We start from the raw sequence: 13,581 nt of genomic DNA, 5'->3' as shown, positions 1-13,581 counted from the left end.
GGGATGTTCTCATACCCTTATGCACACACACACGCACGCACGCATGCACGCACGCACACACACACACACACACACTCACAGAAACACACACACATCACTTCTCCTGCTCTAAATCCAGGTGGATACACACCTCGTAGCTCTCTCCCTTCCTTCATTCGGCGGACCCTGATCTTCAGCCTCATGTCTGTGTCCTGCAGGTCCGGCCAAAAACAGTCCTCCGCTGGGGTAATCACCACATCCAGAGGCATCCCCCAGAACACACTCTGTCTCACGCACACACACACACACACACACGAATGGAAATGTTCTGGTGCTCCTTCCTTCAGAGATGGAGCGAGCCCTCGCCACACAAAAATGTCAGAACAAACAAACAGAAGTGTTCTCCTTAGAGGGCTGATTACAGCGAGCCACACAGTCTGAGTGTAAAAATCCAAAGTAGACAAAACTCCTGCTGTTGCTCAAGTCCACTGCTCCAGTGTCCAGGTGGTGACCCTCAAAGGACAGACCCAGAACAACAAAAACTAGTCCAAAATGTGACACGCTGCTCAAGTCCACCTATGGCCAAAATCCCATGCAATGACCACAAGAATTCCTAAAATGCTCCTGCATCAATATGTAGTAATTCTGCGTTTTTTTGAAGAACGGTCGCCACGCAGAGAGCAAGAGCAAAAACAAAAGTGAGTAGTCTGTATTGCCTGGACATAAAAGCCAGCTGTAATCAGCCTGCAGCTGGTTTACAGAGCGTCTGTGTGTCTCTCCGAGCGCTCTCTCGGTCTCTGTGAGTCCACAGCCAGAAGAGCAGCCCACTATTGTTGTGCTGCTCCACTCTCCCTGCCTCTCATTCGCTCAGTCGCTGGCTTACACTCCTCCCTCTCCCTCCCTCTCTCTCTCTCTCTCTCTCTCTCTCTGCAAAGAGGATGACGGAGCTGCACTCTCTCCTCAAGCTCTGGGGGTGAATGAGCTCACTTGCCGTGAGCTCAGACTCTACCCTCCCTCCCTCCTCCCTCCTCCTCCTCCTCCTCTGCTACCTCCCTTGCACCCTCCCTCTCTAGTGGAGCCAGCACTCCGTCATAGCTAATGTCTAAGGCATGTAACCACATTCCTTACTCACCCAACAAATATGCGGCCACCTCAGGGGCCTAGCTGCGGAGCAGGGCTCTATCAGGGAAGGATGAAGGCTAAGACACAGCTATCGGGCTGGTTAGCAGATACATACTCACTGCTAAAAGAGGCATAGTCTCTATGTTGTTGATTACAGGGAAGAGAGGAAAATGCTGGGCTTATAGAAAGAGGCTTGTGTTGATGCTGAATGTTTGCTGAGGGTTTGTGAACTTGACGGTTTCAAAGGAATAATAAATACATGAGATGCAGAATTATGCTTTTCAAATGTCCTAGTTTGTTTTCCTATTCTATTCATATCAGATGCCAATTATACATTTTCAAAACTAAAGCTTCTGCACCTCTAATAAAGTAAGGAGAGGCTGAATACCTACATTAGGTTGATTACCTTAAATGTACTGCAGCTGCAAAGTGCAGGGGGGGATTAAGACTGTGTCAGTGTGTTGAAAGCTGATTTGTCTCTGAAGGTGAGGGAATGCGTGTGACTTCACCATGTTTCCTGCACTGGCTCATGTCTAACGCGCCTGTGTTTGGACACTGTGTTCCTGTGTTTGAGGATGAAAAGGTAGGGAGGAGAGGAGAGGAGAGAGAAAGAAAGTAAAGCTGTAGAGATGGGAGGAGTAGGGGGAAAAAAAGAAATGAAAGCAGACAAAAGAGGAAGGGACGACTAGAGGTGATGAGAAGACCAAACAAGCTTGTGGTCGGCAGCCATCATCCATTTGACAGGCCACAGACTCCCGGTACTTTACTATGGAATGACAAACATGTAGGCCACAAGTCCAGCTATGGAAACAAAGCAGCTCAGGACATAACATAACGGCTGGAGGAGACTGAATGGTAACTGAAAGTTAACTAATTATCATACACATACAGCTGTTTTAAATACATTTGAAAGCCCAAAACGCAAAATTATGCATGTTAACATAGGAGACCAATTTATCTCAGTGTGTATAATCGATACATTTAACAACCATTTTGTGTCACGCAACTTCTTGCTGGTGAAAAATAGCACAGACTTTTTAAAACAGCACCTGCCATGAGCAGGCCAGTCAAATGCTCTGTCTGACTGTCTGCTCAGTCTCAGGTTGAGGCATCACGGTACACTGATTATATTCAAACCAGGTCAGATGGGCTTCAAGTACATTAAGTCATCGCCACAGTTGAGCTCCAAAAAAAGGCAAATAGGCTTATACACGCTGTCTAGTTAGGGGGCCAGCTGCATGCTGACTGACTGACCTCATCTCATCACTGTAGACCCCTGAATGATCACACACGGGTGAGAGCAGCCTTACGTCACCCTCTGTTCAACTGCGGGTCACTGATAGAGGGAGCGGGAGAGGAAATAGGTCACTTGGAGATGATGAGCTTCGTGAAAAATGCAGACATCGGTTTCGGGGGGATGTCGAACCAAGAACACACACACACACATTCAGAGTACACACACACATTTTGTTCCTCATCTGCAGCTGGTTGAAGCAGGTGTGGCACTCCACAGTGGTCAACTGGGGTCACTACACTTCAAACACACCGGTTTGAATTCACACCACGGTTTGGTTGTTCTGTCTGTGTGGCTCGAAGCCGTAAAAACCAGCTTTGAAACACACGGCTTCCTAACACCTGCAAACCCACAGCAGTGGAAGCCAGCAGCAACAAAACAAAGGAAGCGCTGATGTTTTAATGGTCAAACTCTTTTTGAGTTCCTAAAGCAAACACCATGCCCTCACTCTCTTTATGCCCCTTTCCTCCTCCTCTAGTCCTCAGCAGGGTAACAAGGCTCAGAATAGAAGGTGTGTTAATTAGAGGATTATAGCCAAGATGCTATAAATGACAGCCAGGCCTTCTTTATTGACTGCACATGTGCGCGACAGAAATAGGTAGGACGGTCACTCCGGGCACCCCCATCTCTCTGACATCTCTTAGATTTAGAGCATGCTTTTATGGTAGGGGGCTTGTTACTGGGACAACGCACAGTTTACACACACACACACACATAGAGACCAGCCAAAACAGACAGGGAGAGAAGTGGAGATGAGTATGAGATAGTGGTGTAAGACAGAAAGAGAGAAGGTGTGTAAAGGCCAAAGGGGCCTTGGAGACCGGAGCAACATGGCGCAGTGCCTCTGCACTAGAAGGTGAGTTGTGAATGGTGCAAATAGAAATGGAGGACGAATGTCGCTCATGTACAAGCAATGGTAGTCAAGACTGTTAGATGGTAGATGAACATATGAAAGACTTTATCTGCACCTAACTACTGTAGAGAAAACAAGGAAATACATGTTTGGATTAAATGTTCACATTAAGATCTAGTTTTGTGTTTGAGAAGTTGTATCCATTGTCTTTTAACACTGCCTGCAAATCTGTAACTTACTACACTAAATATTTACTTAATATTATACATTATTAACTTAATTGTATTTTTTTTTACTTCATATTGCATGTTTTTCTGTCCTAGAGGAGGAATTCCTGTTGTTCTTCCTGAGGGTTCCCACCTTTATTTCCTGTTATATGTATATATATCTGTTTTAACATGCATAACCAGTTGCCCTTTGGGTACAAATAAAGTTATTGATTGATGTGTGGAATTTAGTTTCTAAGGATATAAATTGAGGTGAAACACTTTTCAGTTTTTGGGAAACTGCGCCTCATTTTCACCAATCAGCTCTACAACGACCAATGCAAACTACAATTCCTAAAAAGTCTATCTAGATTCATATTATATTCGATGTGAAAAAAAAATCTGTGTACGTTTGTACTTATGTATCATAATATAAATAAAATACTTTTCATTTAAAACATTTTGTCAGTGCCTGTACCCCCTCCCCTCCCTCCCCAGTGAGACAGGCAGCGACAGGAGCGTCATCCTACACCACAGATCATCTGTCAGGATATCACAGGAAAGAGAGACGTCATTCTCCGGACAGGGCAGGTTAGGGTGATGAAGACTGTGAGTTAATGTGTGTGTGTGAGTTCATCTTTGTGTGTGTGTGTGTGTGTGTGTGTGTGTGAGTGAGCGAGTGTGTGTTGCAACCATGTGTGACGAGGATGAACGGAGGAAGGTGAGAGGAAGACAGAGAGGACATTGCAGCAGGGGTTAGGGACGGGGTAGACAGCTATTTGCTCCAATATGTGCAAACACAAGCACATGTGCCCATGCACAAGTGTGTACTGGTGTGTGTACATGTGTGTGTATTGGTAGTGCTGGTTGTCAGGGGATCAGTAACAAGGCTGCTCTTGCAGTGATGTAATGCCTACAGGAGAACACAGCTGCCATGCCTGGGGGGTGAGGTAGTCACCAAGGGAGGGAGAGGGGAGGATGGATGGAGCAATTGATGGAGGGGGAGATTAGGTAGCTGGGGGTGCTGGAAGTGATGAGAGGAGGGGGGGGGGGGTTGAATCCATAGGGAGATGGTAGCTGAAATGATGTGGTCATATCACAAAGGGACATTAGTGGTGCAGTGGGTGATGGGGTGTGTGTGTGTGTGTGTGTGTGTGTGTGTGTGTGTGTGTGTGTGTGTGTGTGTGTGTGTGTGTGTGTGTGTGTGTGTTTGGGGCTCGGGATTGAACCTTAATACTTTTTGAATGCAGACTGAAATGTATTCGTGGCATAAAGTACATCAGGAAGTGTCAAGTATTGACTCTAAGGCTAGTTAATTTATTCTTCTATTAGATATTTATTGATCTAAATCAGGAAATGTTTTCTAATTTAAGAGCAAATGTCTTAATTGAACACTGATGCATTGAGCTGTTTGGCATACTTTTTTACGGAAAAAAAAAAATGTTAAAACACGTTTATGCTTCGATTATATTATATTATATTGAAACTCAGCTATCGCACTGCACCAATATCAAACATTTCAAAGATATCCAGAACGAGTGTAAGTGTGTCAATATTCTCTCCTAATCCATGCACCTGCCCACCTACTTCCTCAGCTTACACTTCTGTTTTCAGACATAACGGCAGCTGGTAACTTCAAAAAGAAAGGCTGAGGAGGTGAAAACGTGGAGGAAACCAGAGGAAGATGGAGGGAAGTGCTTCTTATAAGAGCAGGCGGGAGGAGGGTGTATGAGATTAAGCGAGCACTGATGCACTTCTTGGTCATGTGTGTGTGTGCTCGCACATGAGCTAGTTTCATCTCTATCTGTGCAGCCTGGAGGGAGGCCTGCTTGCATCAGTCATGCAGCAGACCCCCTGCCCTCCAAACAACTTAACCCCCTGGAGGAGCTCAGCAACCCAGGGCTACTGCACTAGTAAATCTATCTCACTGGCAAGAAATTAGTTTACACACACACACACACACACACACAGATATATAAACTCAAGCACATTTACAAAAGACACACATATAGGAGAGAAGCTATCAAACACACCAAGGGGGGCTTTCAAGACCAGACGGGCCCTCATAAACCAGATGAACTACTTAAAAATCCCAGTTGGAGATGTGTGTGCGGTGTGTGTGTGTGTGGAGAAAAAGGGGGGCTGTTAAGCCTCAATATGAAATGCTGCTGGCCACTGCAGGCATGTGCTTACAGTGTGTTTGCATGCACATGAAGCCTGTGCATTCACTTTGTCTAAAGGTGGGAGTGTATACAGCGAATATTAATTTCTGCCGAGAGCGAGACGGCTCACAGCTGTTTTCAGAGGTTGTATACAGTATAGATGAGTTTGTGTGTGTGTGTGTGTGTGTGTGCGTGCGCGGAGGGAGTGAGAATAAAGGATAAATATGAGCAGGAACCATGCACATCAGTCTGCAGGAATGAAAAGATGAAGAGTGTGTGTGTGTGTAAAAAGAGAGTGCACACTCTGCCCTCGTCTGATTTCCCCAGGGGTGAGTTTGTCTACACAGGTTCACTTGAGCATAACGGATGGTTGTTTCATTCTAAATGCTAATGGCCTGAACTGGGACGCACAGGGTTTCCTCGCAGCACTTGAAGGCAACAACACGCTGAAAGCACACCTCACTTTTCTCTCTCTCTCTGTCTCTCGCATGTAGGTAGTACACTTGGTAGCAGTGTAATAGCTGCGTTGCTCCGACAGAGAGGAGCTGACAGTGGATCAGTTGATTTTTAATGAGCTTGCACCGCTGCTACATGTGGACTGACAGGCAGGTCTCAGATCAGTTCAGTGTTAATTAGCTCCTACCGGCGCAGCAGGCAGGCTGACAGACACACTGTCCTAACACCAGTGCTGGAAGCCACGCCATCTGGTCCTCTGTTGGTTACACACACACATACACACACACACACACACACACACACACACACACACACACACACACACTCCTCAGTGTCTACCAGTGTCTAGTCTACCTGTCTCACAATTAGCTCAAACACTCTCAGACTGCACCAGGGTGTTTCTCTGTAGTCTCTCCAGAGTGTCTGTCTGTGCCTGTCGCCGGGCGGTATGATCAGTTTCCCCCAATATTCTTTTACACAACAACTCCTATTATCTCATCAGCACACGCAGCATGACTCATGGCACAATGAAAGGCGTGAAATGTGTAAAAAGTCTCAGTTTTCAGTCCCAGTTTTTCCACTGACCACAAATGCGTATCAGTGCTGGAGGGAATAATTATTTTCAGATCATTCTTTTCCAAACAGAAATGGAAATGAAATATATTTCAGCTGATGTTCTAGTGAGATAACATTTTCCTGAATGAGTAGTTAAAGAAACTCGCACAAATACTGATACTAAATCAAAGCTTATGGAACAGATTTTTGTGAACTCTTAGTCGTTCATCCGTGCCCTCTTCCACACAGACACGCAACAGGACTAAGGCGTTACACCCTCTGGAGACTGTATTTGGGCGTACAGGACATGGTGACAGGGGCTATCGCAACACCCGCGGTCAGGGACGGCTTTCCTGCCATTAAAGGCCCTGGAGACGGCGTGTGTGTATGTGTGTGTGTGTGCGTGAATGTGTCACATCCACAACACTGCAGTGACATCACTCCACCAGCTACAGAAGAACAATAGAGAAGGAATGACGCAATGTTGTGAGAGGAACTGGGCAAGATGTTTCTGTGTGCGCCAACGCCTTCGTGATGCCTTTTAAATGATTTTTAAAGCTGATGGTGGGACTTCTGAGTTTTTGTTTTTGTTTTCCCTAAATCAAAAGACACTGTAGTACACTGTAAGTATAAATACACAAACAATCAAGACACGGATTTGTATACATACATGCTGAGTTCCCTAGGCGTCTCCCTCTTTCGCCCTGGGGAGCCCTGATGTCACTTTATCAGAAACAGGAAATTGTTACACAACAGAAGGGGAAGTGGCCTCTCTGTAGGCTGCCTTCATCTGTGCTTGTGTGTGTGTTTGTGTATGAGTGTGTTTATGTGTGTGCAGAGGGAGAGATATCAGGAGGAACAGGGATGATCACAAACTGCTGCATTCCTGAATCTGGGGCCTCGGGCTTGCCTGTAACTCCAAAATTAGCCTGTTGCCGTGGCGATGGAAAATCTCCCGCCTTTATCAGGAAGCAGCGGCAGCCCCAGGGGTTCAGCCCAAAAGTTTGTGTGTGGTCAGCATGTATTTACGGTAATAAGACCTCTGTTACAAGTCTGTGTACATACCAGGAAAAGTGTTAAACTCTCTGCTCTGCTAACAGGCAGCTAGTCTACTCCTGTGCCAGTGAGCCTGGAAAAGAAAATCCCTGTGTCTTTTTTTTGGAAAATGATTAGCAAACTGCACATTGAAATAGATTTTCTCATATTGTAACACACTTCAAAACGCTGCCAAGAAACAGAACCTCATCCACATGGCGTAGGTGCAGACTAAATCTGATTAAAAAAGCTGGAAAAAAAAGAAAAAACATGGCAACCAATTAGGTAAATAAGGAAGCAGCTCTGCGGCATGCCAGAGATAAAGTGCATCAAAGACAGCACGCTGATAAACAGGAATCCACCATTGTTCCAAGGAATGACGCTATGACAGGAGCGGCAGTGGGTAGTCCGAGCATGAATGGAATCTGGTGGATGCAGGCCAGCTCTGGGTAGGATTTAAGACTAGCATCGCTTTTAGCTACTCCTTTCCCTTTTCTTCTTTGGAAATTTCCACTCCACGTGTGTCAGAGTCATCAGGATAAATGCTGCAGCGGTAAACTGATGGCGCAGCAACCAAACTACGGAGGGCTTGGCCCAAATTCATGGTGAGGTTCGAGTTATGAGGTGCTGATGGGGGGCGTAGCGCGCAGAAACTGGCCTGGGTTAGCACGCTGCTCAACTTCAGCTCCTGTTGACCTGATGTGTTGACACTGCCTAGGTAACAGTTTAAACAAACTATTTTTATTCCATGCTGGATGAATGCACGACAGGGGTGTGTTGGGATGTTGAAGAGGCCTCTAGATAGATTTCAAATGCAGCAGGAGCCAGAAGGTATGCGCTGTGAAAGGACTGTATACACAAAGCAGCTTAAACAACTATGGTAGAAGTATTTAGGGCAGTGTGGTACAAGCAGCGTCCCACAGGATTCCTCCACAAGCTTTACTTATTGTAAAACAGGCAAAATGCATCTGCATCATAGGGAAATAAAGAAGGTTATTAGACATGACGCCATGTTTCTGTCTAGGTCTACACTTAAAAGTTCATTTTTGTTATTTTACAGGCATGTCCACAAGACACCATCTTTGTTTGTATCCTGTAACAAACTCAAGTATCCAATCCGATTTATGAACTTTGTCAAACAGAATTCACCTTTTCTGAATCTCACCTTTGGTCTTTCATAGTTATTTAGTTAATTTATTAACTTAATTGTGACATATTATACAAAAAGGTCAAGTTACACTTTCAGTAGACTTTCTTTTCGGTGCCTGTGAATTGTGAATTAAGATCATTGTCAAATTTTACGCTAATCTTGTGAGTTTGAGGACACGATAGTACATGCTGTTCATTCTGTATGCACACAATACAGTAAGAGATGAACATAAATGGTAGTCACTTTGCTGTTAAGCACATCTAAGCTTTAATGTTGTGTGTGTGTGTGTGTGTGTCTCTGTACTGACGTGCTCTAATCTTTATCTGCGCTACTTGGAATTTATGCACATCTCCTGTGCGTGCATCTGGGAGAAAATGTCTCTCTCTTTCTTTGCATGCTAGAGTATATACGTATGACTGTGTTTTACTTGTGTGCATGTGTGTGTGTGTGTGAGTGTGTGTGTGTGTGTGTGGCCCCTCCGAGCCAGCAAGGGACTGAGTGATGGAGGAGAAGGGGAAGAGGAGCAGGAGGCAAGCAGAGCAGTGAGATCACGTCATGCTGGAAACATTTGGCAACGGCTCACATAAACACACATAAACACACACACACACACACACACACAAAAAGACACGCATAAACACGCGCACATCAAACCGTGCATGCAGACACACACACGCTGGCCTGTTTTTGTTCTCTGGTTTTGAGGGAAAGAAGGGGAAAATGACATCAAGCTCATCATGTGAGGCCAATGAGACAGACGAGGGAGGGGGTGAGAACACTGGCAGAAACAGAACATTGTTACATAAAACTCTGTACAGGCCTCCTTTGGGCACTGTTACCGTGTGTGTGTGTGTGTGTGTGACCATATGTGCATGCAGTTGCTCGAATGCAGGAGTGTGTGCGAGTTAAAGCGTTTGCACAGTACTTGATCAAGGTGTGATCCTAAAAAAAGGAACTTGTTACATACCTGCAGAGTGACTGCATCATGTCACCGTGCAGCTCAAAGTCCGTAAGTCTTTTCAGAGCAGGGAGGGTGATGTCATAGATATTTTTGTAGCCCATTTTGGTTGACCTTTGTGCTCCCTTGGTGCTGGCTGGGGTGGGGCCGGTGTGTGTGTCCTTGTGTGTGTTTGTGTATCTACAGGCCAGGGTGAGAGCACCGAGGCCACTGGCGCCAGATGTGACGACCGCAGGAGTCTGGGCCTAAAAATAGAGCTCTGTTCTCAGCACCGTGAAACAGAAGAGAGGAGAGAGGGAGGAGGTAGAGGAGGGAAAAGAGAGGAAGAAATGGGGGGGGGGGGAGGTAATGGGGCTGAAGGGAGAGATGCAAGGAGGGGTGGAGAGGAAGGCGAGGTCATTGAGAATAATGTGTCCGATCTCCCCGGGGAAGGTGAGCTCACCTCCTAATGGCACCACTGGCTCCTTCTCAATGAAATCATTGATCTGCGGGAGCTCCCCACGGCGTAATGGAGAAGGGGTCAGATGGAGGGGGAGAAAGGGGGCAAGGAGGTGCGGAGAGGGCAGGTTAGGAGGTTAAGAGAGACGGGGAGAGAGGGGGATGACAGAGAAGGTGGAAAGAAGTAAAGGAGGGAGGAAGGGAGAGCGCGGCCCCTCAGGCAAACAACCACAATGAATGTGCGACCTATCTGACCTGCACTGTGGCCAATCACAACACACCTGGAGGCACAGAGTGGTGAACAAATATCCCTCAAACTTTGTTTACACAGCTCGATTGATCACGACAACCGGATCTCCAGCACGCAGGTATCTACGGTGATTTTCATGTTCCTGTCCAGCCCTAAAAAGGACTTGAGTTTGCGCTGTTGGCAGCTCTCTCTAAAAGCGTTTGGCTGTTTCTAATCACATAAAATTAGTGATCCGTGTCTGTCGGAGAACCCCGCACGCACTTGCACTTTACAACTCTGCAGGTGTGCATGCACATGTGTGTGTGTGTGTGTGTGTTTGTTCTGGCCGAGATTCTGGTGGCTTTCTCTCCTTCAGAAGGGATGTGGAGACTTCCTACTGGGCTCCAGAAGAAGAAGACGACGTAGAATAAGACGACGAAACCATAGAGCAAGACTTTCAGCTCCACGGAGGCTGACGAACACAGCGCAGGTCAGCACGATGGCCTGTCTCACTGAATGAGCTCTCCGACCACACACACACACACACACACACACACACACACACACACACACGCACACACACACACACACACACTAATGCACACAAATGTAGCCAACTGAACACTTGCGCACACACAAACACACACACACACACACACACACACACACACACACACACACACATTGACCTACATGAACACACACATTCAGGATGAAATGAGTAGTATTACCTCATCTCCTCAATAGCTCTCCTCCTTCAGTTTTGTCTTTTTCTTTTTCTCACACGTGCACTCTCAAACATTGCCTCATTCGCGTGCATGTACTACTTCATATGCACATATTCATGCAGACATGCGCGCAGACACAAAAACACACACACACACACTGATACAAACAGACCTCCTTATGTAGCTCATTGGAATGCCTCTGTGAACGGCTGCATTGTGAGATTCGGCCTCCCACGATTACCTCACTTCTTCAGCTTCTCTCTGATCCACACACATGCACACACGCACGCACGCACACACACACACACACACACACACACACACAGGGGCCACCGCTGCCCCATTGTATAATAGCACAGCAGAATGACACATAACTGAATTGACCTTTGTACCTCTGTCTGTGCAGTCACACCCTAACCTGATCTCATCAAAGCCTCGGGGGCACACAGCAGCTCCTGTGTGTGTTTTCAGTGTGTGTGAGAGAAAGAGAGAGCGAGTGAAAGAAAATGAGAGAGAGAGAGAGAGAGGGAGGCACCTTTCATCTCCTAATACCTCTCATCAGTATGTCATCGCCATGTCTCGTCCTGTGTGCTTTTGCATTGAGCTGGCAGGCTGACAGCGTGGGAGTCAGCATGCTAACCTATAAAAAACAAAACTGTGTCCCAGTTACATACTGCGCATTAATACTACAGGATGTGCCATAGATTAACCATCATGGTGTGCTGTTATTCAGAGAGATTTGAGAAAAGCTATTGCCAATAAAACTTGACCAAAAGAAAGCAAAAGATTGAATACTTTATTTTCTGTCTCACTTTTTTTTTGTCTAATTGTTTCTCAGTTGTGAGCATCTAGGGGAAAGTTTTACAGTGTACAATACTCAGAACTTAACTGAATGTAGCATGTTACTATCTGGATCACATCTTGTGGACATATCACCTGGTGAACAGCTAGTTCTGCAACCATCAATCGTTTTCATTATCAGTTTTATCAATGCAGATTTTATTTGTGATTAATCATTTGGTCTACAAGTGTTTGAAAACACTTGAAAATGCTCCACACACTTTCCAAGAGCCCATGGAGATGTCTTTAAATGGCTTGTGCTCAGATGTCATGTGCATGCTGCCTTCCGAGTCTCTCCATTTCAGAGACTCTCGATGTGTCTGGCCCGTGTCGTCATCTCCTCATCCCTGTCTCATTTCCATGTGCGGCCCTTTTCTCTCCATCTCTTTGACCCAGTCGTGTGACGCTTTAGTAAATCCCGCGAAAAACACTGGCAGATGGCGCTAGGGAAGATTAGGAGCAGCCTTGCACATCTGCAAACTCCACACACACACACATTAGATGGATGAAAATACACACCTGCCAACCTGCATCCCTGTCCCTACACCTTCATTTCCTCTTACATGATCTAACTCTGCTTCCTGTCAGCTCCTTCTGTAGTCTTTTTTTATGCATTTGTTCTATTTTCCTGTTGTACTAATGTCCAGTTATTTACAGCACTTCAACAAAACGTGTGCGCTATGAATAAAATGCATTTTTATCACCACCTTCCATCCTCTTAAAACCATTATCCAACTCTCTTTTCATCTGCAGAACACAAGTGCACATTCCACACTTCCTTTTCTCTCCCTCTCTTTTCCCTTTTTGATTGTTATTCTCTTTCTATTCTGTCTCTGCTGCTTCTTCTGCTAAAACTAGAACATGCGGTTCAGAGGCCAACATCAAAACATTTCATCCTGGCAGGCCCACATCAGAGCTGATCTGACGCATGACACAGCTACGCAGTTGGCATCAGCGAACATACCACCTAGCTACACACTAGCAGGCAGTGTTGTCTTTGGTTTGGCTGTGTGCTGCAGATTGGTGGGAAACATGCAAACTTTAGACCCACTGGGGAGGCAGCTGGCTCCAACCGAACGATGTTCTCCTCCTCTACAAAGAAACACACACACAAACACACGCACACACAAAGTCAGAACTCTGAAAAAGGCAAGACACATCAGCCTGAGCTCCAACTGGGTGAGATCATTGCTGTGGTAAAAATACGGCCGTCCTCAGGGAGACATGTTTCTCACAAACACTTTCACACGGTAGATGAAGTAATAACGCAAACATACACAACCCGCGCAAACACATGCATTCCCATATGCACATAAACATTTTCCAACTGCCACCACATCCGGCGTGAATATACATTTCAGAGTAAACACAGGGTGAAAGTCATTCGCTACCCGGATTACTTGTCTCATTCACAAATACAATGGCCCTATTGGGACAGGGCTTGCTCCATGACATCATCCACATGTAGGAAATGGTGTGCTTTCTGAGCCTGAGTTATTGATTATTTAGTGAATGGAGAGAAACACAAGAGGAGTCACCAATTGTTTTTTAGATCAATATGGTCCCAGTACATGCG

General features: G+C 45.9%; 1 protein-coding gene across 2 annotated transcripts in view; it reads right to left on the bottom strand.

Annotated features, from left to right (window-relative positions):
- The window catches only part of dusp8a (dual specificity phosphatase 8a), a 34,325-nt gene that overhangs the window by 8,216 nt on the left and 12,528 nt on the right, over positions 1-13,581 (bottom strand). Inside the window, exon 1 of one of the 2 annotated variants that reach the window (XM_070907699.1) lies at positions 131-926. The exons of the other annotated variant lie outside the window; for it this stretch is intronic. Within the exon in view, the coding sequence (XP_070763800.1) occupies positions 131-248 (118 nt within the window). The 5' untranslated portion in view covers positions 249-926. Of the gene's footprint in view, positions 1-130; positions 927-13,581 lie in introns of those variants that run through there. 2 annotated transcript variants of the gene reach the window in all.

This window comes from Enoplosus armatus, chromosome 6 (genome assembly GCF_043641665.1).
Source record: "Enoplosus armatus isolate fEnoArm2 chromosome 6, fEnoArm2.hap1, whole genome shotgun sequence".
In the NCBI taxonomy this organism is placed as follows: Eukaryota; Metazoa; Chordata; class Actinopteri; order Centrarchiformes; family Enoplosidae; genus Enoplosus; species Enoplosus armatus.
Note: the sequence above shows the minus strand (reverse complement) of the source record. Positions and strands in the feature narration are given on the sequence as shown.